This window comes from Myxocyprinus asiaticus, chromosome 8 (assembly GCF_019703515.2).
Source record: "Myxocyprinus asiaticus isolate MX2 ecotype Aquarium Trade chromosome 8, UBuf_Myxa_2, whole genome shotgun sequence".
Lineage (NCBI taxonomy): Eukaryota > Metazoa > Chordata > Actinopteri > Cypriniformes > Catostomidae > Myxocyprinus > Myxocyprinus asiaticus.
In genome coordinates, this window is record NC_059351.1 from 15,612,375 (window position 1) to 15,639,811 (window position 27,437).

Sequence of the window (27,437 nt, forward strand, 5' to 3'; positions counted from 1 at the left end):
TAATTTTATACTGTACGAACTATAGATTCTATCCCCTAAACCTAACCCTCACAAAAAACTTTCTGCATTTTTACATTTAAAAAAAAAAAAAAAAAAACATAGTTTAGTACGTTTTTGTTTAAGCGATTTGAATTATGGGGACACTAGAAATGTCCTCACAAACCACATTTATAGCATAATTACCCTTACCCGTAATTACCAGTTTGTAACCTAAAACAATTTCCTCGTAAACCACACACAAATCGATTTTCAGGAAAATTGAAGTTTTAACAGAAGAATTGATGTAACTGCTTTTAATAAAATTAAATAAAATTAATAAAAATAAACATTTCTGCCTTTAAACCCTCCAAAAATCGGCCACATTCACTTTCATTATAAGTGCCTCACTGTTATCTTGAAAAGGAGGGACAAATCAAAATTTTGTGGTAATCAACATTATGCCACAAATGCTGTCAACTGAGCTTAACTTGTATTTATCCCAATATTCCTTCAAGGTAGTAGAGTGAACATATGAATAATAATAAAAAAAATCATATACAGTAAAGTGTAAGTGTCATTTAATTTAATATTTTGTTTTTTAGTTTGACCCATAAAAATGTTATCATACGCACAGCATATGGTGTATTTTCTAGATAATAATCAATGCTTTAAATGTCATTATATTTAAACATATTTAAACGTATATTTAAAATGTAAATATTTCTTTATATTTCATAAATTAACTTTAATTTTGTTGCCTTGGGCAGAATTTCTTTTAAATTTAAATTCAGTAAATTCCTTTTCCTGTTATTCCCATTCAAGTTCCATTTCAACATCAACTTGGGGTGTGGCCATTTTAACTCAAATTCCAGTTAAATGGGAGTTCATTCATAAATTCTGAATTTTGCCCAACCCTGAATTGAATAAGGAGGTGTATGTTGGGAAAAAAAAAATAATAATAATAAAAATAATAATAATAATAATAATAATTATATATATATATATAGGGACAAGTGAATTGTAATGTCTGCTGGCCCAGATCAGTCTAGTGGCCCAGGTCAGTAGAGCCCACACGCAAGACTCTGTGATATTCTGGTCGCAGGGATCTTGAGACGTGTTGTTCTGTGTTTCAAACTTCATTTAATTCAAAAGAGTGACCTAAACGTTGTGTTTATGACATGACGCAACCAAGTGAAACACTCCAAAAGTGTCCGTCTGACACAGGAGTACATTGACACGTCCTTAGAAAAGCCCTTATAATAACTTGATCATGGACAAATTGAAGAATTTAATTGCAAAATGGATTGCTGTGGACTGTAGACCAATGATACAGTAGACTTATGTAAAAAAAATAAAAAATGGAAATGAAGAATATATTGCCTTCTAAAGCCACTTTTTAATCTACTTTTTGTATTGTCTTATCAATAATTTAAACATCTACCACAATAATTTAATGCATTTGAATGATCTGAATTATCATTTTTATAATATATACTGTATATTTTTTAATTACTGTATATTAATTTTATATATTATATATTGAATTATTTTTATTTGAGATGCTTTCTCAGGAAATATTTATATATGCGATTAATTGTGATTCATTAGATTAATTCAGCGACTTTATTCGATTTATTAATTCGATAAAATTTTTTTATCGGTTTACACCCCTATTTATTACTCATTGTTGAGTTACAAACTTTTCTTTTCCCTTGCAGAGCTTCTGGGGGCTGCTAAGAAGGTGAATGTTAACTTCCAGGACACAGACGGGTGAGTTTCATCTATAATACACCGATACCACATACTCACTTATGATGTGAATCAATCCAGTTACACTATATTGCCAAAAGTATTCGCTCATCTGCCTTTAGACACATATGAACTTAAGTGACATCCCATTCTTAATCCATAGGGTTTAATATGACGTCGGCCCACCCTTTGCAGCTATAACAGCTTCAACTGTTCTGGGAAGGCTTTCCACAAGGTTTAGGAGTGTGTTTATGGGAATTTTTGACCATTCTTCCAGAAGCGCATTTGTGAGGTCAGACACTGATGTTGGACGAGAAGGCCTGGCTCGCAGTCTTCGCTCTAATTCATCCCAAAGGTGCTCTATCGGGTTGAGGTCAGGACTCTGTGCAGGCCAGTCAAGTTCTTCCACACCAAACTCGCTCATCCATGTCTTTATGGACCTTGCTTTGTGCACTGGTGCGCAGTCATGTTGGAACAGGAAGGGGCCATCCCCAAACTGTTCCCACAAAGTTGGGAGCATGGAATTGTCCAAAATCTCTTGGTATGCTGAAGCATTCAGAGTTCCTTTCACTGGAACTAAGGGGCCAAGCCCAGCTCCTGAAAAACAACCCCACACCATAATCCCCCCTCCACCAAACTTCACAGTTGGCACAATGCAGTCAGACAAGTACCGTTCTCCTGGCAACCGTCAAACCCAGACTCATCCATCAGATTGCCAGATGGAGAAGCGTGATTCGTCACTCCAGAGAACGCGTCTCCACTGCTCTAGAGTCCAGTGGCGGCGTGCTTTACACCACTGCATTCAACGCTTTGCATTGCACTTGGTGATGTATGGCTTGGATGCAGCTGCTCGGCCATGGAAACCCATTCCATGAAGCTCTCTACGCACTGTTCTTGAGCTAATCTGAAGGCCACATGAACTCTGGAGGTCTGTAGCGATTGACTCTGCAGAACGTTGGCGACCTCTGCGCACTATGCGCCTCAGCATCCGCTGACCCCGCTCTGTCATTTTACGTGGCCTACCACTTCGTGGCTGAGTTGCTGTCATTCCCAATCGCTTCCACTTTGTTATAATACCACTGACAGTTGACTGTGGAATATTTAGTAGCGAGGAAATTTCAGGACTGGACTTGTTGCACAGGTGGCATCCTATCACAGTACCACGCTGGAATTCACTGAGCACTTGAGAGCGGCCCATTCTTTCACAAATGTTTGTAGAAGCAGTCTGCATGCCTAGGTGCTTCATTTTATACACCTGTGGCCATGGAAGTGATTGGAATACCTGAATTCAATTATTTGGATGGGTGAGCAAATACTTTTGGCAATATAGTGTATCATTATTTTAAGTAGTGGTCAAGTGTTATGGGTTTTTCAATGGACTAGAAAAACATAAATATCTAGAGAGCAGGGTGGGTGATCTGATATGATGCTGATATTTACATGATGTAATTAACAGTTAATTTAGACAATATTTACAGAAACTAACTCAAAAATATGTGAAAATGTCTGAGAAATTTTTTTATTTTATATTTTAACATATAGGAATATGATAAAAGAACATACAAATATTTGTTATGCTAAATGAATATGTTTCTTACACATTTTTGTGCAATAGTTAATAAATTAGAATACATTTACAGTATTGCCACCTCTTCAGTCAACACTGCTAAGAAATAGAAAAATGTTACTGATGCTTTCATGTCTAAACAGTACATGTATACAGTATATAGATTAAGCAATAGAATTTATAAGCACATACACCCAGAATTAAAAGATATACTGGCCAGTCAGTTATGATGTTGATTTCAAGATAAGAATATAATATGTTTTGATGTAGTGTCACCATATATACTACTAAAGCATATGTGTGTAGTTGTTAGAATGCTGCAGTGTACCAGAGAATGAGAGAGAGAGAGAGAGAGAGAGAGAGAGAGAGAGTGAGAGAGAGTGTGTGTTTGTGTGTGTGCACGTGGTTTAGGGCTCTGACAGAGAAAAAGCTCTTACTCATGGAAGTAGGTCATAGCCTCCTGCTCATTTAGACAGTTAGGGATCGGAACGCAGAGTTGAGTTGAAATGAAGTCCAAATAGGGACTCTCTAAAAAGATACACATGAGGCTTTAAGCACTGGGGCTAGAAATAAGCAACAATATATTATTATTAGGGTATTGCGAAGAAATACAACCCCAATTCCGAAAAGATGGGACAGTATGGAAAATGGTAATAGAAACAAAAATGAGTGATATGTAAATTTGATTAACCTTGTGCTATATTAAACGCATCATAACAACACATTATTTGATGTTTTACCATGTGAATTTAATAGATTTTTTTTTTTTTTTTTTTTTAAACAGACACTCATTTCAAATCAGATGATTGCAACACGCTCCAAAAATGTTGGGACAGTCTACCACTATGTAAAATCACCAATTCTTCTAATAACACTTATGAAGCATTTGGTCACTGAAGACACAAGATTGTTAAGTTTAGCAAGCAGAATTTTCCCCCATTCATCCACAATGCAGGTCTTCAACTGTGCAATTGTACGGTGCCTTCATTGCCGTATTCAAAATGTGCCACACATTCTCAATTGGAGACAGATCGGGACTGCAGGCAGGCCAATCTAGCAACCGCACTCTCTGCTTATGCGGCCATGCACTTGTACCCAGGGCAGTATGTGGTTTGGCGTTGTCCTGCTTGGAAAACCTCTTCTGAATTAGCATAATCTTCGATCCCTCAGATGTCACAGTCTTAAAAAACGTCATTTGTCTGCAATGGATTTCATGATATGGGCTCTGTAAAACTTTGTTACATTTTTGTCGGTCAACACCATTTGCCGCAACAGATGCAATTTAAGGCTTTTCTATGCAAATCAGAAGCCAAACACCAACACTGTCCAGAAGCGATGCCGTCTTCTCTGGGCTCGGTCTCATCTGAGATGGAAAGTAGAACAGTGGCATCGAGTTTTTGTGGTCTGACGAGTCCACATTTTAAATCTTTTTTGAAAAAAACAAACAAACAGCTATCGTGTTTTCCGAGCCAAAGAAGAAAAGGACCTTTCAAGCTGTTATCCGCATCAGGTCCAAAAGCCAGTGTCTGTCATGGTATGGAGGTGTGTCAGTGCCCATGGCATAGGTAACTTGCACATCTGTGAGGGCACCATAAATGCAGAAATATATGTACAAACTTTAGAGCAACATACGCTGCCATCTAGCACCATCTTTTCCAGGGATATCTCTGGATTTTATAGCAGTACAACCACATACTGCCCCGATTTCAAGTGCATGGCTCCGTAAGCAGAGAGTGTGGGTGCTAGATTTGCCTGTCTACAGTCCTCACCTGTCTCCAATTGAGAATGTGTGGCACATTTTGAAGCACACAATATGGCAATGAAGGCCCCATACAATTGCGCAGATGAAGACCTGCAGAATGGATGAATGGGGGAAAATTCTGCTTGCTAAATTTAACAAACTAGTGTCTTCAGTGCCCAAATATATATATATATATAAATATTGAATTCAAAGGGTAAAACATTAAATAATGTGTTGTTGTAGTGCTTTCAATAAAGCACAGGGCGAATAGAATCACTCATTTTTTGTTTTTATTAGTGTTTTCCATACTATCCCACCTTTTCTGAATTGGGGTTGTATATCAGGCTATTATGAATAAGATATTTAGAAATTAATAGCCTGAGAATTTCGGCAGAATTATAATACCTGTCACTCACAAATTTCTACACATCCCTGCCCCTTGTGTGATAGTTTATTTTTGTATTATTATTATTAAATATAGTGAACATTGAAATTGTCATTTAAAGTTAAAATGTTAATAATTTTCTTTAAATTGATAACACTTTCAGCCACCAATAACAGTGTAGTTCTTTCAGATACGTTTGACACATCTTACTGTATTCAAAATGTTTTAAGCAGAATTCTGTAGATTTCACCCTACAATCAGTGCAGAAAATATGAAGAAAAAAAAAGAGCACAGATTCCAAATGGCCTTAGAAATGAATAATGAATTGTTTGTTTGTGTGGGGTTGTGTTTTATAGGTTATCTGCCCTGCATCATGCTGCTCTTAATGGTAACGTTGAGCTCATCGCACTGTTGCTGGAGTCACAAGCTGTTATTGACCTCAAAGACCTGAAAGGTGCAAGCACATGCAGTCCCATTTACTCATGCATATGCACAAACAGATCCTGTTCCTCCACCATGGAGATTTTGAAGTTTTCATGAAGTTTCCCGCTAGCCCCCTTGTCGTAACACTGAGAATGCAATGCATAAACATTGCATTGCGTAATAAATTACGTTTTGAAACTAAATGCAACATCCGTGAAATTGCATCTCCTCTCCTCTACACCTTGCACTGTATTTCTCAAACTCTTCTTTTTTCTTTTTTGTTTTTTCCACCTGTCTTCTCTAGGGATGCGGCCATTACACTATGCTGCTTGGCAGGGCAAGTGTGAGCCAATGAAAATGCTGCTCAAGTCGGGATCATCAGTCAACAGCCAGTCAGATGAGGGACAAATCCCTTTACACCTCTCGTCACAACACGGCCATTATGAAGGAGTGAGTACACAAAATAATCAGACTTAGATGTATGTGCATCCATACTGTACACACACATAGACTCACTGTACTGTACTGTACTGTATGTCTGTTTGTAGAGTGAGATGCTGCTCCAACATCAGTCAAACCCATGCCTCAGAGACAATGCTTGGAAAACCCCTCTAGACTTGGCCTGTGAATTTGGACGAGTCACGGTCAGTTATGCTGTGTTTGTGTTTGTCTGTCTGTGTGTATGGGGGTGTTTAAGATAGATGGATGCGAGGTGATGCTCTCTTGTGGGTTTGTGGGAACTACACCTCTTCACACTTCCTCAGACAAATACTGGAAGTTCCCACATGCACTCACACTCTGGTTTCCTCTGCTTCCAAATTAGCTTGAAGTAATGTTCCAGGTTCAAAACAAGTTAAGCTAAATCATCAACATTTGTAGCATGATTACCACCAAAAAATAAATAAATAAATATATATATATATATATATATATATATATATATATATATATATATATATATATATATATATATATATATATATATATATATAAAAAATTTTTACAAAAATCACGGTTACTGTGAGTCGCTTACAATTGAAATGAATAGAGCCAGTCAATTACCGTTGAAATACGCACTGTTACAAAAGTATAGCCACAAGACGTAAATATTATACATGTTAACATGATTTTTTTTTTTTAGGGGGTGCGGGGATAAAATCTCTGTTATACATGATTTTATTGTGATAAAATCACTTATGGGGTGTTTCGACAGGGACTTAACAAAAAAGGCACACTCAATTTTTGTAAATTAATTCAAGGATTTATTAATCAAAAGTTTATTGATTTGTCACATTCACTTACATTGTAAGCAACATGGTGTAACTGCTATTTTTGCCCTTTGTTTTGTGGTAATCAACATTATGCCACAAATGCTGTCAATTGATCTTAACTTGTATTGAACCTGGAATATTCCTTTAAGATATTTTTGAAAACACAATTTATTCTATTCAATTTATTCTTAACACAGAGAACAAAATAAAATGTGAAATGGATTGCTGTGAACTGGAGGCCAGTGATAGGCCAACAGTGCATCTGGAAAGTATTCACAGCGCTTCACTTTTTCCACATTTTGTTATGTTACAGCCTTATTAAATTCATTATTTTCCTCAAAATTCTACAAACAATACCCCATAATGACAACGTGAAAGAAGTTTGTTTGAAATCTTTGCAAATTTATTAAAAATAAAAAATGAAACAAATCACATGTACATAAGTATTCACAGCCTTTGCCATGACACTCAAAATTGAGCTCAGGTGCATCCTGTTTCCACTGATCATCCTTGAGATGTTTCTACAACTTGATTGGATTCCACCTGTGGTAAATTCAGTTGACTGGACATGATTTGGAAAGGCACACACCTGTCTATATAAGGTCCCACAGTTAACAGTGCATGTCAGATCACAAACCAAGCCATGAAGTCCAAGGAATTGTCTGTAGACCTCTGAGACAGGATTGTATCGAGGCACAGATCTGGGGAAGGGTACAGAAAAATTTCTGCAGCATTGAAGGTCCCAATGAGCACAGTGGCCTCCATCATCCGTAAATGGAAGAAGTTTGGAACCACCAGGACTCTTCCTAGAGCTGGCCGCCCGGCCAAACTGAGTGATCGGGGGAGAAGGGCCTTAGTCAGGGAGGTGACTAAGAACCCGATGGTCACTCTGACAGAGCTCCAGCATTTCTCTGTGGAGAGAGGAGAACCTTCTAGAAGAACAACCATCTCTGCAGCACTCCACCAATCAGGCCTGTATGGTAGAGTGGCCAGACGGAAGCCACTCCTCAGTAAAAGGCAAATGACAGCCCACCTGGAGTTTGATTAAAGGCACCTGAAGGACTCTCAGACCACGAGAAACAAAGATTGAACTCTTTGGCCTGAATGGCAAGCGTCATGCCTGGAGAAACCAGGCACCGCTCATCACCTGGCCAATACCATTCCTATAGTGAAGCATGGTGGTGGCAGCATCATGCTGTGGGGATGTTTTTCAGCGGCAGGAACTGGGAGACTAGTCAGGATCAAGGGAAAGATGAATGCAGCAATGTAAAGAGACATCCTTGATGAAAACCTGCTCCAGAGCACTCTGGACCTCAGACTGGGGTGAAGGTTCATCTTCCAACAGGACAACGACCCTAAGCACACAGCCAAGATAACAAAGGAGTGGCTCCGGGACAACTCTGTGAATGTCCTTGAGCGGCCCAGCCAGATCCCAGACTTGAACGCGATTGAACATCTCTGGAGAGATCTGAAAATGGCTGTGCACCGACGCTCCCCATCCAACTTGATGGAGCTTGAGAGGTCCTTCAAAGAAGAATGGGAGAAACTGCCCAAAAATAGGTGTGCCAAGCTTGTAGCATCATACTCAAAAAGACTTGAGGCTGTAATTGGTGCCAAAGGTGCTTCAACAAATTATTGAGCAAAGGCTGTGAATACTTATGTACAGTACATGTGATTTTTTTTTTTTTTTCGTTTTTTATTTTTTTATAAATTTGCAAAGATTTCAAACAAACTTCTTTCATGTTGTCATTATGGGGTATTGTTTGTAGAATCAAGGAAAATAATGAATTTAATCCATTTTGGAATAAGGCTGTAACATAACAAAATGTGGAAAAAGTGAAGCGATGTGAATACTTTCCGGATGCACTGTATGTTTAATAGTTTGGAAATATATTATAACAAATAAATGCAGTATATAACAAATAGTATTTTGACTTCTAAAGCCAGTTTTGTCTATTCAGTCCTATTGTCTGCCATAATAAGGTAAAGTCTCTGAATTATCTTAATTTCTCAGCAAATATTAATATATCATTAGTTGCGATTTCTTTTATTAATACATTTTGAGATGCACTGTACATAGAATTAATTTGAATATTTTTTATTAATTGACATACACTGTACAGTATACATACAGTATATACACACACACACGTGCACACACACACACACACACACACACACACACACACACATACATATATATATATATATATATATATATATATATATATATATATATATATATATATGTATATATATATATGTAGGCTTAAAATTAATTGATTACTTTTGTGTGTTAATTTTAGGATACTACATATGTTTAGAATCTTAATCTATACCATTGTAATTATATAAGGTAACTCTAAACCTTTGGTTCTGCAGAACTTTATTACTAAGTTGCATTCTTAGTGATTTACAGGTTTGGTTTTGTGGGCACCTGGCCAGAACTGCAGTGCCAACATTTAATCAAATCCTACCTTTTCCTACACAGTAGTTTAAGTCAAAAGCTTTATCATTTCCTTTAATTAGACACAGTCTTGGACATAATATCATGGTAATACCATGTTTTTTTTTATTTTATTTTTTTTATATCATATACCATAATATTCTTTGAAGTACCTCAGAGTACCATGTAAATACCATGATATGTGAATGTGGTTATCATTCATATACAAATATAATAAAAATGCATATACAGTATAAAGATATCAATCCAACACCATAACTGTACCATGGTACAGCCACAATTACTTTGTAAGGAAAACTAATGGTTAAAACTACTACATTCCTTCTTTTTCATTAATTTGCCTTTTGTTCTTGGACAATAATTTCAAATAGCTGAAATTACGACCCTACTCACCTGTGTAAGTGTGTATGAATGACTATCTTTGCGTGTGTATTCCACAGGTGGTGCAGTTGCTCCTCAGCAGTAACATGTGTGCTGCTATGTTAGAACCGAAACCCTCTGATCCCAATGGCATCAGCCCGCTCCACTTAGCTGCCAAGAATGGACATATCGAGATCATCAAGTAAGTGCTCACAGGCTTTCTTGGCAACGCAACCATGATGACTTGTATCTTGTGAATTTATTTCAAAATATGACAAAAAATAAGTAAAAAAAACTCAATACTTCTCTTACAGACAGAGGTGGGTAAAGTAGCCAAAAACTGTACTCAAGTAAAAGTACAATTACTTTAAAAAAGCAATTACTCAAGTAGAAGTAAAAGTACTAACAGAAATAATTACTTGAGTAAGAAACTATCCAATTAAACGAGTACTCAAGTAGTAACTCGTTACTTTCACATAATGGATGTTAACTCCCCTATATTCCATTGCATAATACACATTTAACATGTATTACAGAATTATTATTATTATTAATAATAATGGAAATTCTGTCATCATTAACCATCATGTTGTTCTAAACCCATATGACTTTCTTTCTTCCACGCAACACAATAAGGAGATTTTAGACATAATGTTAGCCTGAGTCACCATTTACTTTCAGTCAATGTTTATTTTTTTTCCATATTTTGAAAGTGAATGGTGACCGAGACTGTCAGTCCCTAACATTCTGTCTAACATCTTTTGTGTTCCATAGAATATTGAAGGTCACACGGGTTTGGAGCAACATGAGGGTTGGGAAATGATGACAGAATATTAAATTATGGCTGAGCTATCACTTTAAAGGAATAGTTCACCCAAAAATGAAAATTCTCTCATGATTTACTCACCCTCATGCCATTCCATATGAGTATGACTTCCTTTCTTCTGCAGAATGCAAATTATGAATTTTAGAGGAATATTTCATCTCTGTAGGTCAGTACAATGCAAGTGAATGGGTGCCAAAATTTTGATGCTCCAAAAAGGAAATAAAGGAATCATAACTAGTAGTTCAATCCATATCTTCAGAAGTGATATGATAGGTGTGGGTGAGAAACAGATCAATATTTAAGTCATTTTTTGCTAGAAATTCTTCTCCCTGCCCAGCAAGGGGCGATATGCAGAGAAGAATGTGAATCACCAAAAACATAAGAAGAAGAATGTGAAAGTAATCTGTTTCTCATTCACACCTATCACATCGCTTCTGAAGATATTGATTTAACCACTGGAGTCTTATGGATTACTTTTATGCTGCCTTATGTGATTTTTTTTAGCTTTTAAATGTTGGCACCCATTCACTTGCATTGTATGGACCAAAAGAGCTGAGAAATTCTTCTAAAAATCTTAATTTGTGTTCAACAGATGAAAGAAAGTCTATACATCTGGCATGAAGCTGAGTAAATAATGAGAGAATTAAATTTTTGGGTGAACTATTCCTTTAAGGGCTCCTGTCAGGTCTGGATGAATTTGTCAATAAGAAGAGAGGTTTCGAAACTTTTCTAGTAATTATTACGATAAAAATGTGAACAATGTCCCACAGGGACATTATATATAATGCTGAAATATAAACCAAAGCAAGATCATGCTTTATTAATGCCTACTTTCGCTATTTCATAGATTTTAAAGTCCTGCGTGGATAGTTCAGTGTAGTTACAGTTTTCAGTGGTGAAAGAATTTAGATCATTAGTTCTGTACAGCAGTACCGCTGCTCCCTAAACGCAGAGTACGCAGCCTGCGTAGGGCACCAAGCCCGATCATGGAACACTCTCTTCACCAAACGATCACCTCGTGCCCGCACATCTCTCACACACGCGCCTCACGCCCACACATCTCTCACACACACGCCTCGCTGTGCATGTGCAGAAATGCTGTCTGTAACTTGGATGTTTACATGTATTTATACAGTAGGCAGTTTAATCCACCTGTTAAGGAATTTTCCCCGCCTTAATCAGCCCAAAGTAGCTGCGATAGTTTCCAGTACCCCCGCGAGGGCACAGGGAAAATGTGGAAATACTGCTCATGACATGCGGGAGAAAGCACACTGATATATTGCTGCGCTGATTTAAAAATGTACACTTTAAAACTGATGTCACAAGAGCCCATATTTACAGAATCACCCTGAAAATGACCATCACCATGTCACAGAAAAGCCTGCGTTATAATTAAAGCTACAACTTATCTCAACGTGCTGCCTTAAGTTGGAGCTTCAGTTTTAATCTTGAAATATACGCTTGTCTTGGTGTTTTTTGTTATTAAAAATTGTATTGATTCCATATAACAAATAAAAAAAAACATAACAGAATCAAATTATATACATTTACAACCCTTCCCCCTGAACATTAACCCCCCACCCGACACAAACAGGCACCCCAGTGGTCAAATGCCAATTGACAATTACACACAAACAGACAATAAAACAGCAGAACATATTTAGAAACATAAAAAAACATAAAAAGTATTCATTCAAAAACAAAAAGGTTGCAACACACACATTTAAAACAAGTCTTCCTCTGCTGCCCCTCCCCAAGAGCCTTCTACAAAGGCTAAATAGCTGCCCCATTTCTTGATGAACAAATCTATGTTGCGTAGCCTTCTATATGACAACTCCTCAAATGCCGCTACCCTGCCCATCTCCGCGTACCACTCAAGAAACGAGGGCACTCCAGCCTACTTCCATACCCTAAGGATGACCTGTCTGCCTATCATAACACTGGCCAGGACCCAATTCTTCATGCATTTATCCCCTACATCAATGACCACCCCATCACCTAAAATACAGTGTCTGGTGCAAAATTTAATTTGTGTACCCAATACGTCACACATAAAACTCTGAACCCTCAACCAAAATTCTTGGATCTTAACACACCACCAAAAAACATGGTTTGTGTCCACATCTTCTGATTGGCATCACCAGCAGGTGGGTGTGTATTTAAGACCCAGCCTATACAGTCTAGAGGGGGTCCAATAGAATCGATGTAAAATCTTAAATTACATAAGGCACACACTTGCATCTTTAGATGTAGACTTGATGTTTTTTAGAATCCTAGCCCACACTCCCTCATCTAGTACCAAGTTTAAATCTTTCTCCCATAATTTCTTGAGAGAAGTTGAAGCTTCATCCCCCAGACTCTGAATTAGCAGGGAGTAATACACTGATGCCTCATGGCCTTTTCCAAAAGCAGTAATCACCACCTGCAGAGGATCTGCCACTTTAGGGGGGTGTATGCTAGTCCCAAAAATAGTACAAAGCAGGTGGCGCAGTTGTAAATACCAAAAGAATTGAGACCTGGAAATCCCAAAATGTTTAACCATTTTTCCAAAGGATCTCAACACTCCACTCTCATATAGGCCAACAAGCGTATAAACCTCCCTAACAATCCACTCTGTCCAGCAGAAAGAGGACTTATTAATACATAACTTTGGGTTCAGCCATATGCTCGAAGTAACATTTAAATAAATGTCAGAATTTAACACTCTGGACACTTTTGTCCATACCACGTGCAAATGCGAGATAATGGGGTGTAACTTAACTTCTCTGATTAGTTTGATAGAAAGACTTCGCAATGGCGAAATAGGGGCAAGAACTTCCTGTTCAATACAAAAACATGGAGGGGCTCTATCAGGTGGAAGTGACCAATGAGCCAAATGTCTGAAACCGAATGCATAATAATAAAACAAATTCTTGGGTTGGCCTAACCCACCTTTGTCAATCAGCCTGTGCAATTTTCTGAAAAGTAATCTGGGACATTTACCATTCCAAATGAAGGACTTCTCTATGCTATCAAATAGCTTGAAATAAGAGAGGGGGACATCTATAGGGAGAGCTTGTAGCATGAATTTTGTAATACAAAATATTCATTTTAATAACATTAACCTTCCCGATCATAGATAAATGTAATGAAGCCCACCTGCCCACATCACTCGAAAACCTTTTTTATTAAAGGGTCAAAATTAACTAATTAACACAAATTTGCTGGGAATAAAATACCCAAATACTTAATGCCCTGTTTGGGCCACAGGAAGGCGCCCGGCTGAAAAGCCGTTACCCGGCAGTACGCTGTCAGAGTCAAAGCTTCAGATTTAGACCAGTTAACTCCATATCCTGAGAACTTAGAAAAGGAGTTAATAATTCTGTGGAGGCAAGGCATAGATCTAGTAGGGTCGGAGATGAATAATAAAATATCATCTGCGTAAAGCAAAAGGTTATGTGCCACACCTCCCGCCATGACCCCTGGAAAATCATTCTCCTTTCTTATCGCAGCTGCTAATGGTTCCAGGGCAAGACAGAACAATAATGGGGAAACCCTGCCGGATGCCACTATCCAGAGCAAAATAATTTGAAATTAATCCATTTGTTTGTACTACCGCTATCGGGTGTCTATAAAGTAACTTAATCCACCCAATAAAAGTATTCCCGGATCTGTATAAAAAGATAATCCCATTCTGCCATATCAAATGCTTTTTCGGCGTCAAGCGAGATGGCAGCGACCAGAGTCTGATTGTTCACCACTGCCCACATGATATTAATGAAACGCCTAATGTTACCAGAAGAATTACGGCCCCGAATAAACCCCACCTGATCTATATGAATAAGAGGTGTCATAAATGTACTCAATCAGTTAGCCAATATTTTTGACAATATTTTAACCTCTAGCTGGATCAGGGAAATTGGATGGTAACTCTTACACTTGCTTGGATCTTTGTCCTTTTTAAGTATCAGACTGATCCGGGCTTGTGTCATGGTTGGCGGAAGCTTTCCATTCTTTAATGATTCCGTATAAACTTCTAGCAAAAGTGGAGCCAGTTCTGTAGCATAAGATCTAAATAATACAGCGGCAAAGACGTCTGGCCCCGAAGCCTTGCCTATAATTCACTTAATTACCTCGCCAAGCTCCTCCAAGGTTATCTGAGAATCAAGAGAATTGTTTTGCTCAGCCGACAGTTTAGAAAGTTCTAATGGTTCCACAAAGTTTCTAATATCCTCTACAGTAGACAAATATGTGGAACCATAAAGATCAAGATGGAATTCTTTAAAAGCATTATTAATATCAGTGGCCGAGGTAAATATTTCACCACCAGCAGATTTCACAGAGGGATTGGTAGAAAAAGACTCTCTCTGTTTTATACATCTAGCCAGAAGCTTCCCTGCTTTGTCCCCCAACTCAAAGTGTGATTGTCAAAACTCCACCTGTATTTCAATTGTGTCAATTTGCTGAGGCCATTAGACGACATTTGGTGTTTCAGCTCTGCTGAAATTCCACGAGTTCTTGTGCTTTGGATTTTTTAGTGAATGCGGTATACTCTATGATCCGGCCCCTAAGAACCACCTTAAGTGCCTCCCAAGCCACGCTCACAGAGTATACTAAGGACCAGTTGGTCTCCATATAGACACTGATTTCAGCCTTTAGCATTTGTTGGAATTCAGGATTTAGCAAAAGGGATACATTAAAGCACCATCTACGTGTATATGATTTCCTTTTTTTCATATATGGCAACACCTCTAAACACACCAAGACGTGATCTGAGACTAAAATGTTTCCAATTGAGCGATCAACATCAGATGGAATGAGGGACTTAGATATAAAAAAAAAACTCTATTCTGGAGTAAATCTTATGGACTGTTAAAAACAATTTATAGTCCCTCCCAGATGGGTTCAAAAGTCTCCAAATATCTGTAAGACCAAGATTTTTACACATCCTGTGAATCGTCAATGTTGCTCTAGGGGGCTTGCACACTTTTGCTTCACTGTGATCAAGGACTGAATCCATCAAAAGATTAAAGTCTCCTCCCAGGGTCCTGGGTAGCTCAGCAAGTATTGACGCTGACTACCACCCCTGGAGTCACAAGTTCAAATCCAGGGCATGCCAAGTGACTCCAGCCAGGTCTCCTAAGCAACCAAATTGTCCCGGTTGCTAGGGAGGGTAGCGTCACATGGGGTAACCTCCTCGTGGTCTCTATAATGTGTGGTTCTCGCTCTCGGTGGGGCGCATGGTGAGTTGTGCGTGGATGCTGCAGTGAATTGTGTGGGCCTCCACATGCATTACGTCTCTGCGGTAATGCGCTCAACAAGCTACGTCATAAGATGTGTGGATTGACGGTCTCAGATGCGGAGGCAACTGAGATTCATCCTCAGCCACCTGGATTGAGGCGCGTCACTGCGCCACCACTTGGACTTAAAGCACATTGGGAATTGGGCATTCCAAATTGGGGAGAAAAGGGGAGGAAAAACAAAAAGTCTCCTCCCAATATTATATCATGAGGGGTGCCAGCGGCATGCAGCATCCCTTCAAGATCTATAAAAAAGCCCTGATCATCAACATTAGGTGCATACATATTAGCCAAAATAAGACTTTGCCCCTGAATTTCAGCTATAACAATAATGCCTCTCCCTAATTTATCTTTAATCTGTTTGAGGCATTTGAATTGTAGATGTTTACTTATCAGCATAATAACTCCCCAGCTCTTACTCGAGCCAGCACTAAAGAAACCATGCCCACCCCATATCCTCCCAAATTTTTCAGCTTCCTGCGGAGAAAGATGCGTTACTTGAAGAAGCACTATATCATATTTCTTAAGCTTAAAAAGAGAAATAACCTTCCATCTTTTAATGGGGTGCCCCAACCTATTCACATTCCATGTGGAGAGAGACAATCCACTCGTATTAACATTTGACATTTTGACATATAAGAAAAAATTGATTGTGTGTCAAAAACAAGACCATAAAGACCACATTTCAACATTAGTGCATCCATCAAACCCCGAACATCCCCCAAAACAAAACAAAACAAACAGAAAAAAGAAAAACATGCACATTAACCCCGTGCATGACAGCGCCAACTGGCATCCATCCCTTCAAACTCAAACAGTCTATGCATGCCTACGAGAACCCCCGTGACAAATTTGCAGTCAGATTACTCAAGTCTGGTGTTTCTATACACATTTTGTGAGAAAGAATTACACAGCAAAAGATAATCTATAAAACAAACTCCAGCCAATAGGCGGAAAAACACAAAGAGCGTGTAGATTCATCCATAAAGCTGCCTGAAGGTGTGTTTCTCTACAAAATAAACTCCAGCCACTAGGCGTAACCAGCACAAGAAGAGTGCGCCGATTCCCCAAACAGTCAAGCGAATGTTCAGTGAGTTGGTCCATTCGGCTGCAACTTGAGTGCAACAAAACTCCAGCCGTTAGGCGGAACCAGCAAAAAAAAAAAAAAAAAAAAAACGCTCAGTTTCCTCAAAGAGTCAAGTGAATATTCAGTGAGCCGTTCCACTTGGCTACAATGTGAGTACCAACTTACTCCATTGACTTTATGAAGGACATCGCTTGCTGTGGGCATGTGAATGTTTTACGGCCATCCTTAGCATCTATTCTCAATTTGGCCAGTAATATCAGTGCAACAGCAACCTTCCATTGATGTAAATGTTTCTTGCATTCCTTGAATCGATCACGTTTCTCTCTTGTCGAATTCACAAAGTCTGGGAAAAAGAAAATGCTGTGGTTCTTCCAAGAAAGCCTTCCTTTACTCCTCGCCTAAAAGATTAGGTTAGGGTTAGTTCTTTATTGTATGATCTCAGAAATTTGGCCAGAATTGATCGGGGCCTGTCACCCTCTCGGGGGTGTCAGCTTGAGCACATAAGTGTTTTTAATGTCTCCAGAGCCTGAGGATTTTGAATTCTTTGACATATTATGAGTGTATCGAATCTCACTGGTTTATATCATTAAAAGTGTTAAAACTAACAAAGTGCGCAGAGCTCGCCATTCACATGTCCGATCCTTGCATGGCGTCATGTGACTCATCCGTTGTCTTGGTGTTAAATGAAGGCATCGCATGACGAAACTATTATTTTTTCACTGTGCAGGGCGAAGAAAGTTTTTAACATTTTTTGAAGAGCATAATGCTGCAGCAGTGATGGACTTGGTTTGAGTGACAGCACTCGCAGCTGTGTGAACTTCCGCTGTCGCAATAGTCCCATTCAATAATCTCTCAATAAACTAAACCCAGTAATGTAACGACAGGAACGCTGCCCATTGTAACGAAGTAAAAGTACATTTTTTTCATTATAAATTTACTTGTGTGAGAGTAAAAAGTACCCACTTTTAAACCTACTCTAAAAGTAACATTTTTCCCAAAAAGTTACTCAAGTAAATGTAATGGAGTAAATGTATCACGTTACTACCCACCTCTGCTTACAGCTTGGTGTAAAACATAACAGGAAAGTCTTTAGTGACCAGATGCACCATCATTTAGTTTAAAATCAGCCCATCTTTACTCAACTGCTTGGACTTCAGATAGTAACAGCTTTGACTTGATTAACAATCTCAGACTATCTGTTAAGTTAATTTTTGTTCCATTAAGTTTTTGTTGCATTGTAATTTTGCATTACTAGCCCCCCACCCCCACCTCAATCTGGGTGGCAGAGGACAAGTCTCAGTTGCCTCTGCTTCTGAGACCATCAGTCCGTGCACCTTAACACTTGGCTCATTGTGCATGACACCTTGGAGACTCCCAGCATGTGGAGGCTCATGCTACTCTCCGCGATCCACGCACAACTTACCACATGCCCCACTGAGAGCATGAGCCCCTAATTGTGACCACGAGGAGGTTACCCAATGTGACTCTACCCTGCCTAGCAACTGGGCCAATTTAGTTGGTTAGGAGACGAGTCACTCAGCATGCCCTGGATTCGAGCTCGCGACTCCAGGGGTGGTAGTCAGCGTCAATACTCACTGAGCTACCCAGGCCCCCTCAGATGGATTACTTTAAAAAAAAAAATGTAATTGTAATTATTCTCATTGATGCATCTCATTAGATTATTACAATATAATAATTTGTATTAAAATCACCATAAATTAAAGGCAGTAAAACAAATACTGTCATAATGTACTTAATTATTATAATAATTTTAATACTTCATTTAAATAAGCTAACATTATTTTTTCTCATTACAGCAATGAAAATAATGGTCATAAAAAGAAAAATAATGTCACAATGCATGAAAATCTTAGCAATATAAAAAATTCTTCATTGACCCTATTTTAAGAGCACTAGCGCTAAGCTCAGCACTATGTCATAAGTCATAAGCATAAAGTCAATGAGCATGGCCATGAAGTTTTGGTATTTTCGTGCAAACATGTGCTAAGTCTAGGCAAATGTGGGTATGGCGAACTTGCCAGCGCAACACGCTGATGGGCTGGGTCAAGTGCAATTTAATTCAGAGGTCTTTCTCCGGTTAAAAGTCCTATTGCATCCTATTGTAGAGTCCATTCCCTGTCAATCACCAGCGATATAAATAAAGAACATTTATAAGAAGTTGGTAGAGGAAACGGACTCTATACAATTAATTAGAAGAATAAAAACATGGACACGCTCCTTTTATGTGCGTAGAAAATGTTATTCTTTCAGGATTTCAGGAGCTCAGTTAAATTCTAGGGAATGTAAGTATTATTAATAATTTTCATCTACAGACACACAAATCATGGCTAGTATTAATAGTGATTGTATCAGCACGCATTTCACTTTTACCGGTCAATTTATTAAATTCATTTATTGAAACACAAAAAAATCATATACCAAATCCAAACATTTTATCCTCTCCAACTTCTTTCACCGGCACCTTTTGCAGTGACTTAAAAAAATCACTCTACAGCAACAGGTGGAGAAATACCAATACAATAATAATAATAACATAATAATAATAATTGAAAATAAACCATGACCTATAGATAGTTTAACTTAAATCTAATACATTTTAGTTTCATAAGCTTCACAGCTATACAACTTTGATCATCAGGGACATAATTTGATGTTCCACTGTATTTTAAAAGTTTGGATATAAACTTTATTACCACCTACTGGTGGAATCTCCAAACTGCAAATGTAGGAACTGAGTTTAAACTTTGCGCTGAGATAAGATGTGGTTTTCAAACGTCTTATCATTGATCACCATGACCTATTTCTCAGGAAAATATGAAATTGCGCTTTTGCGCCACTTCTTTATCACACAATACACTCACAGTTTGCACGTATACACACAATAGCGCAAACACTCCCACTCATGCCTTCTTGCGCTTTGCGCTGGCATGAAAATTGCACTTAGAATTATCGCGCTCATGAAAATCGGATAAGACGTTGCGCGTAGCGCTGCACCATGCGCACTCACGAAAACAGAGACCAGTTTCTCTTTTTCCCCTTTCTATTTTGGGGTGATATATTGACAGGTTTTGTGAGATTCATCCATTTACAATTTTAAATCACTTGACTTGCTAAATAAAATATTTTTGAGGAATAGAGAATTTGAAATGATCTAGCTCTAGCAAAGAGGTTATGTTAGAATGTAATAAAGTTGTTTACAAGGCATTTTACTAGTTTTATTATTGCTTTCATTTAGCTGCGATAAATTCTTTACAAGTAGGCAGACATTGACAGCACAAAATCCTGAAACAGCATTTAGCTCACTGACATAAAACTGTCTCCGTCGCATGACTGATGTGATGAGACAGGTCTGGAGCACAGGGATCAGGCATGATGGGAGAAATGGTCCCATGGAAACCGAAAGGCACTATGTGGGCAATCTGATCAGTCCCTGGAGGCTCCTTTCATTAGATTCACATGTACACATTCGAACTCACTGCTCTCATTTCTACCCTTTGAATCAGCGCCGTCTATGTGCTGATTCGGTAGCGTTCAGGACCTCTGGACAATAATTTGCACCTGATTAATGATACTGATAAACTTTAATAAAAACGGACCTTTCCACCATCATTTACTCACCCTCGTCGTTCAAAATCAGTATTACATTTTTCATCTGTGAAACACAAGATTGAGGGATGAGAGGATTGTGTTTGTAGCTGTCCAAGCTCTGAAATCACACATAAAAGCACCATTAAAGTAATCCATAACACTCTTGCCTTAGATTTCAATTCTCCTGAAGACATATGATAGTGTTGTGTGAGGAACAGACCGAATTTTAAGTGTTAATTCACCTCGTCACTCATTTGATACTAGAGTGCATGCAAGAATGACCTTGTTAACATGAGCGCACCTGACATCAACGCTTTGGGCTGTTAAGAGCTGTGCACGCAGGATGCGCTGCGGTGCCAGGCGAAAGTTTAAACAAGTCAGGAGAAAAGGCACAGGAAAAGAAATTGCACACAATGGTTCTCACTGTTTTTGTTGAATGTGTGAAAGTGAACGAGATTTGAGGACAGCTCAGTCTTCCGCGCCCCCCTTGCAATACCTCCGCACCCACCCTACGGGGCACACCCCACACTTTGAGAACCACTGTGTTAATTAGTGATTTCATCACACTTACTTAGTGAGTATGAATGTGTGTTTTTGGGTGGACGGTTGTGAAGGACACCTTCTCAAATGCCCCACATTGATATCAATTCACCTGGACTTAAAGCTAAAGCTTTGGGCTGGTAACCAAAAGGTTTTAGGGTCAAATCCCACATGGATCGATCCTGGAACTATCACCCACTGTACTCTTGAGTGTGACATTTAACCATGGGGTGCTTCAAGGGGATTGTCGATGCAATAAGTGTAACTGTAATTGCAAGCTGTTTTGGATAAAAGTATCTGCAAAAGGACTACTTGGGTGAATCTCATTTCAACCTAGATTTTAATTACTGTACCAAGAACGGTACTCTTATAGTATCTATTAAATCCAACTCCCAAGCACAAATCCTACGATTTCATATGACCTCATCAAAACAAGACGAGTCACCCTGTGCCAATAATATAGTGTTATGAAATGACTCGCATTACGTTGGAAAACAGACTACAAAGCTCCAGTCTCCAGATGCTTAAGTTAATAAACATCAGACAACGGTATTCACCTGGGCACTCAGTTTCAGGTGCCTTCTAATTTCACGACAAATCAACTTTAAATGATGTCGTTCGTATACACACGCAAGCATGTTTCCTGACATCATTTCACATATGTTCCCGACATTTAACCTAGTAAACTATTATGTTTAGGTGTCCGCAGACACTACGTTTACCACGTTACCATGTTTCCTATTGGCTCAACACATCCCTAAGCAGCACAAATGTGCTGTCCAAGCACCGCAACTGCAATTTCTTTCAGGCTGTGCGACCAAACCTCCCACTGCACTGCAAACAGTGCAAATACACTGTTCAAACGCCACAACCGTGGCATCTTTAGGGCCATACAACAAACTCTCACTACACGGCAAACAGCGCAAACGTGCCGTCCATGCGCCGCAACCGTTCACGTGCCACAACCGCGGCACGTCTTTCAGACCATGCGTCTCAGCCTCCATGGCTCTGTAACCCATATTATGCCACCCTTACCAAATTAACCATCACCCACCTAGCAACTGACAACAATCGGGCTGTTTCAGGTCTTCCCTAAACAGTTCATCATAAGCCTGCTTCTCCGCATCAATCAATTCCATTCGAACATGCTCAACAAGCCCTCATTAGCTAACCACAATTAATTCATGATGAGGGTCAGGGGGACACATGCCTTACCCTTGTCAGACCGCCAGCCCCACCATTCTGATGCAGCAGGGGTCCACCCCGGCCAGTTTGGAAGCCCCCTGTACCACAACGCAGGACGGGCCTGCCTAAAGTACTCAAGGCTCTCCCATTTGAACTGCTGTGGGGGTTCTCCCGCTCGAATGCCGTGCAAGCTAACTCACGTTTATTTGTTTTGTGGGTTCCCCCGTTCGAAGCGCAGCGAGGACTTCCCCATTCGAATGCCGTGAGGGCCCCCCATTGCCAGGAGGTGAGGCTGAGGATGTCCCAAGCACCTAAGATCCACTCCTATACTCGGGGTGACCTGCCCTAGCGGCTAGGATTCACGCCTCCGCTTGGGCGGGTCTGACTCCCCCAGTGCTTCTCTTAAGGGGCTCTCACCGTGGGAGAATTAAGGTCAATTTGGGTTGTTTTTTACATTCTTTTGGGGGGCACAAGAGACTTCACATATTTCATCTCATCTCAAACACAAGGATCTGTAGACAACAGCTTGCTGTCCCGTTTAGCTGGCACCTTTTGGGGGGTATTCGAGCTCAGGTCAAGTCTCCAGCCTTGAGCCCTTCGCCTACGGTACACTATCTTCTAAGCAGGATTACATTAATTTGCAAACTACTGAAATTGAGTTTTATAAACTAGGTTCGGGAGGAGCAAGGTCATTTAATCGGACCAGTCACATCACCGGAGTAAGCGTATATAAACAGCCACATACCTCTACATGGCGTTGAGTCTTCCGGCATCCCTCCACCTCCCCTTTCTACTCCTATCTATTTACTAATAACTAATCTAAGGGAGGGGGGGGCCCTTAGCCCAGGACAGCATGCCACACATGTTTACGCTATCCTCTAAGCAGGATTACATTAACTTGCGAACTACTGAATGCAAAATTAATACAAGTCAAAAAATGTCAAGCTTGAAAAAGTACATAAACAGAATTTTCAGTTTGGGGTGAACTATTCCTTTAACTTTGCTAAGTATACAATTTGTTTAATTATTGCTAAAGTAGTTGCTTTGCCATTTACCAAACTCTATTGTTACATTTATACTCCTAAAGAATTTGAATGAAATACTTCCCATTCATTTTGAACTTATATTATGTACACTATTTAAAGATTACTCAATATATGCCATTGATATCGCTTTTGAGCAGTAACTGTCATGAAAAATATGATTCAATGTAAAAACTCTTATGGTATTGAAAATGCTTACATTTACTGTAGCTAACATATAATTTATTTTCATTTTGGGGTTAAATATGGCCATTCTTGACAGTTTTTGTGAATAAAAACTTTTGCAATATATAAATAAATAAATAGCTGTTTACATTCAAACTAGTATACCTTTTGTGACATGAACCTTGCTTGTTAACTGTATGTTTTCAGACTGATACTTCAGACTTTGTTCATTCAGTATAGGATTGTGAAATATAGTGTTTTACCATGTTTATAAAGTTTTCTTTGAGTTTGTAAAAAAAGTATTTGTTATGTGTGTATTCAGGTTGCTGATCCAGGCTGGTATAGATATAAACAGACAGACTAAATCGGGCACAGCGCTGCATGAAGCTGCTCTCTGTGGGAAAACAGAGGCAGTGCGACTGCTGCTGGATGTGAGTATTTTGTTTTTACCATCAACTGAACTTGTGTGTATGAAGCTGCCTTATGTTGACAGGTATACAGTGTAATACACACTGTAAATCTCACAAAACATGTCCGGGGCATATTTCACGCAAAGATTAAAAGAAAATACAAATATTCATATGATTATTTCGATTGTTTCGCATTGTGACATTATTTTAATGACAATCAAGCACATTTTCTCCCTGTAATGCAAGAAAATAATTTAACATTTAAATAAAATTAATTACTGTGTTATAAAAAAAAATAATTTAAATAGTAATAATAATAATTTTTTACTGTAATTATGGTATTTTTTATTGCTTAATTGTCATGAGAATAATGTCACAATGGAAAGAAAAATCCTAATGGTTTTAAGATAAGCTTAGTTTTCTTTATGCATTTAATTTGTGGTATTTTCTGTTGATTTTGGGGTTAAATGTGACCCAAACATTGTTTAATCTGTGTACCAGTCAAGTATATATAAAAAAAAACATTGCACTCTAATCTCTGTCTTAACTAGTACTTTTCTAATGCAACTGAAAAATGTGTAATGCAGCACTTTTCGTGTTACAGTCTCCTTAATATGAATTGCTTATGTTGTATCCTTCACAAGTCACTTTGGATAAAAGCATCTGCTAAATTAATAAATATTAATATACAGTAAATGTTTGGTTTCTCTCTTCAGAGTGGTATCAGTGCAGGGGTGAGGAACACATACTGTCAGACAGCACTGGACATTGTGAATCAGTTCACCACGACCCAAGCCAGCAAGGAAATAAAACAGATGCTGAGAGGTACAATGGGAGAGAGAGTATTTGAAAACACAACAATTTTAACTCAAATTCACATCAGTCAAAGGCTTCCTGAACTCTTTTGTTTTTTGGTTTCTCTGTGTGTTGGTCTGCATACAGATGCATCGGCTGCCATGCAAGTGAGGGCTCTTAAGGATTATTGCAACAATTATGACCTTACAAGCCTCAACATTAAAGCAGGCGATATCATCATGGTAAATAAAAAAATATTTCTGTTACAATATTTCCAACAACATAGCAATGTGTGGAAAGAAGAAGCTCAATTTAATTCTGAAGCTCAATTTGATTTATATTGTGCGTGGCAGCGGCCTCCTCATTGGTGCAACCAAACCCCCCTCCCCCCAGCTTTGCACCCCTGTCAGGGCGGGGAGGGGGGGCGGGGGGGTTGTGGGCATCCTAGTTGGTGGTGCCCTGAACACAACTTTGTTTCCCAGAGAACTGATTGAAACATATAAACCCTGTCTTGCAATATCTGAGGAAAGCCAGCCAATCAGATGGGAACTTTCCATTTTTTTAAAAAAGAGCTTGCCATTTTTGCACAGCATTTCCTAGGGTGCAAAATTACTTGACACTGAAGTCCTGTCAGGTTGTGCCTAGTTAGGACACGTGTTACATTACAGACTTCATAACTTGTCACCAGAAGCTTTTAAAAACAACCTTAAAATAGCATTTTTTAAGGCTGAGTGTCTGTGTTTGACACATTTTTTTTTTGTATTTTTTTTGTTGTTGTCAGGATTACAAACTACACAGAACAATTACAACATTTCTGTTTGGTCCTCAGGTCTTGGAGCAGCATTCTGATGGCCGATGGAAGGGCTGTATCCATGACAACCGTACAGGAAATGACCGTGTGGGGTATTTTCCGTCTAACATGGTAGAAGTCATCAAAAGGGCAGGTGTGCCATTGCATCAACACAAGAGCCTTCTAGTGTGTCATGTGACCCATTTTCTGTATATTTGAACACATTGTATTTCAAGGTCAATCTTAAAGCCATCTACAGTAATGCATAGTGTTTGTATGTGTGTTAGGAATAGTCATTTTGGTAATTTTGTGTGCTCTAGTACAGATACAAATAAACCAAATACTCAGAAGGATATACATATGCACTATTTTAAATTGTTGGTCTATCTACATGTGTATCAGATGGACTTGTTTGGCCACTGATTCTCGTCTAGCTGTTTTTCAGTGTCTCATGTTATGAGTGTCGCCTTTTAAGACGACTGTATGTGTCAAGTTAAATATAATTTGACTTTTACAAACCCATTTCAAAACTCCTGTTTTCTGAGTTCTGACTTATGAACCATCCAAAACGATTCGCTAAAATGAATCGGATGTCTTAAATGCTTCACATGAGAGAGAGAAAGTGTTTCTGGAAAAGCTATTTTGTTTTGCCAGTAGCTGAACTGTTAACTAGCACACTACTGAAACAATGAGTTTAGTAGCATCACTTCTTTTAGTTAGTTACTCCACAACATTGTCAATCATAACATTAAAAATAAGGCCACTTTATGGCTTGTTTGTTGTTGCTGGAATTTGAATGGAATTCGATTGGTTGTGAAGTTGACAAAATAGTCAAATAACTCAGTTATTATATTTTTTCAGCCTGATCTCATAAAAATTGTGATGACATTTTTGCAAAATGATATTACGTGGTTCTTTACACGAATCGCTTCAGTTCCTGTGTGTGTGTGTGTGTGTGTAAGCATGGGTGGTTGTTCATTCGCTCTATATCCAACTGTCCTGCCCTTTATCACCAGTCAAGTGATTTTAGTTAGAGCTGTCAGCTTAAAGGGAAGAAAGAGAGGGAGTGAAAGATGAACAGAGCAAAAAACAGAATGGATGAGAGTGGTGCATCTATCTGTCACTGTTCGGTCATCTCTCCTTCCACCTGTGCGTTTGTTTCCATGCACTTTTTATTTTCACATCAGTGAATTCTCACTTCTAGTGAGAATTGCTTACACACACATCTACAGTACATGCAAATCGGTGGCGACTGGTGCTTCTCTAGAATGGTGAAGCACAGATGTCACTTTTTAATTGCAAAAAAGGATAATATATAGATTCTTTATATACATACACTACCGGTCAAAAGTTTTGATCTTAAAAATCTTTTGATCTGAAGGCTTATGCTTAAATGTTTTTAATTAGTGTTGTAGACAAAAATATAATGGTGCCACCATATTAATTTATTTCATTATAAAACTAAAATGTTATAAAAAAAATAAAATAAAAAAAACGTTTTTGAAATTTAAGAAAAGCAGCCAATAAGTGCCCAACATAGATGGGAACTCCTTCAATACTGTTTAAAAAGCATCCCAGGGTGATACCTCAAGAAGTTGGTTGAGAAAATGTCAAGCGTACATTTCTGCAAATTCTAGGTAAAGGGTGAATACTTTGAAGATGCTAAAATATAACACAGTTTTGATTTATTTTGGATTTTATTTAGTCACAATATAATTCCCATAGTTCCATTTATGTTATTACATAGTTTTGATGATTTTACTATT

The 27,437-nt window shown here is 38.6% G+C and overlaps 1 protein-coding gene across 1 annotated transcript in view; it reads left to right on the top strand.

Annotated features, from left to right (window-relative positions):
• Positions 1-27,437, top strand: part of LOC127445420 (caskin-1-like) — a 77,218-nt gene that overhangs the window by 31,877 nt on the left and 17,904 nt on the right. The window contains exons 2-10 of the mRNA XM_051705478.1: positions 1,698-1,749; positions 5,778-5,875; positions 6,149-6,294; positions 6,393-6,488; positions 10,023-10,144; positions 23,999-24,107; positions 24,803-24,911; positions 25,029-25,123; positions 25,711-25,825. Of these exons, the coding sequence (XP_051561438.1) occupies positions 1,698-1,749; positions 5,778-5,875; positions 6,149-6,294; positions 6,393-6,488; positions 10,023-10,144; positions 23,999-24,107; positions 24,803-24,911; positions 25,029-25,123; positions 25,711-25,825 (942 nt within the window). The remainder of the gene's footprint in view (positions 1-1,697; positions 1,750-5,777; positions 5,876-6,148; positions 6,295-6,392; positions 6,489-10,022; positions 10,145-23,998; positions 24,108-24,802; positions 24,912-25,028; positions 25,124-25,710; positions 25,826-27,437) is intronic.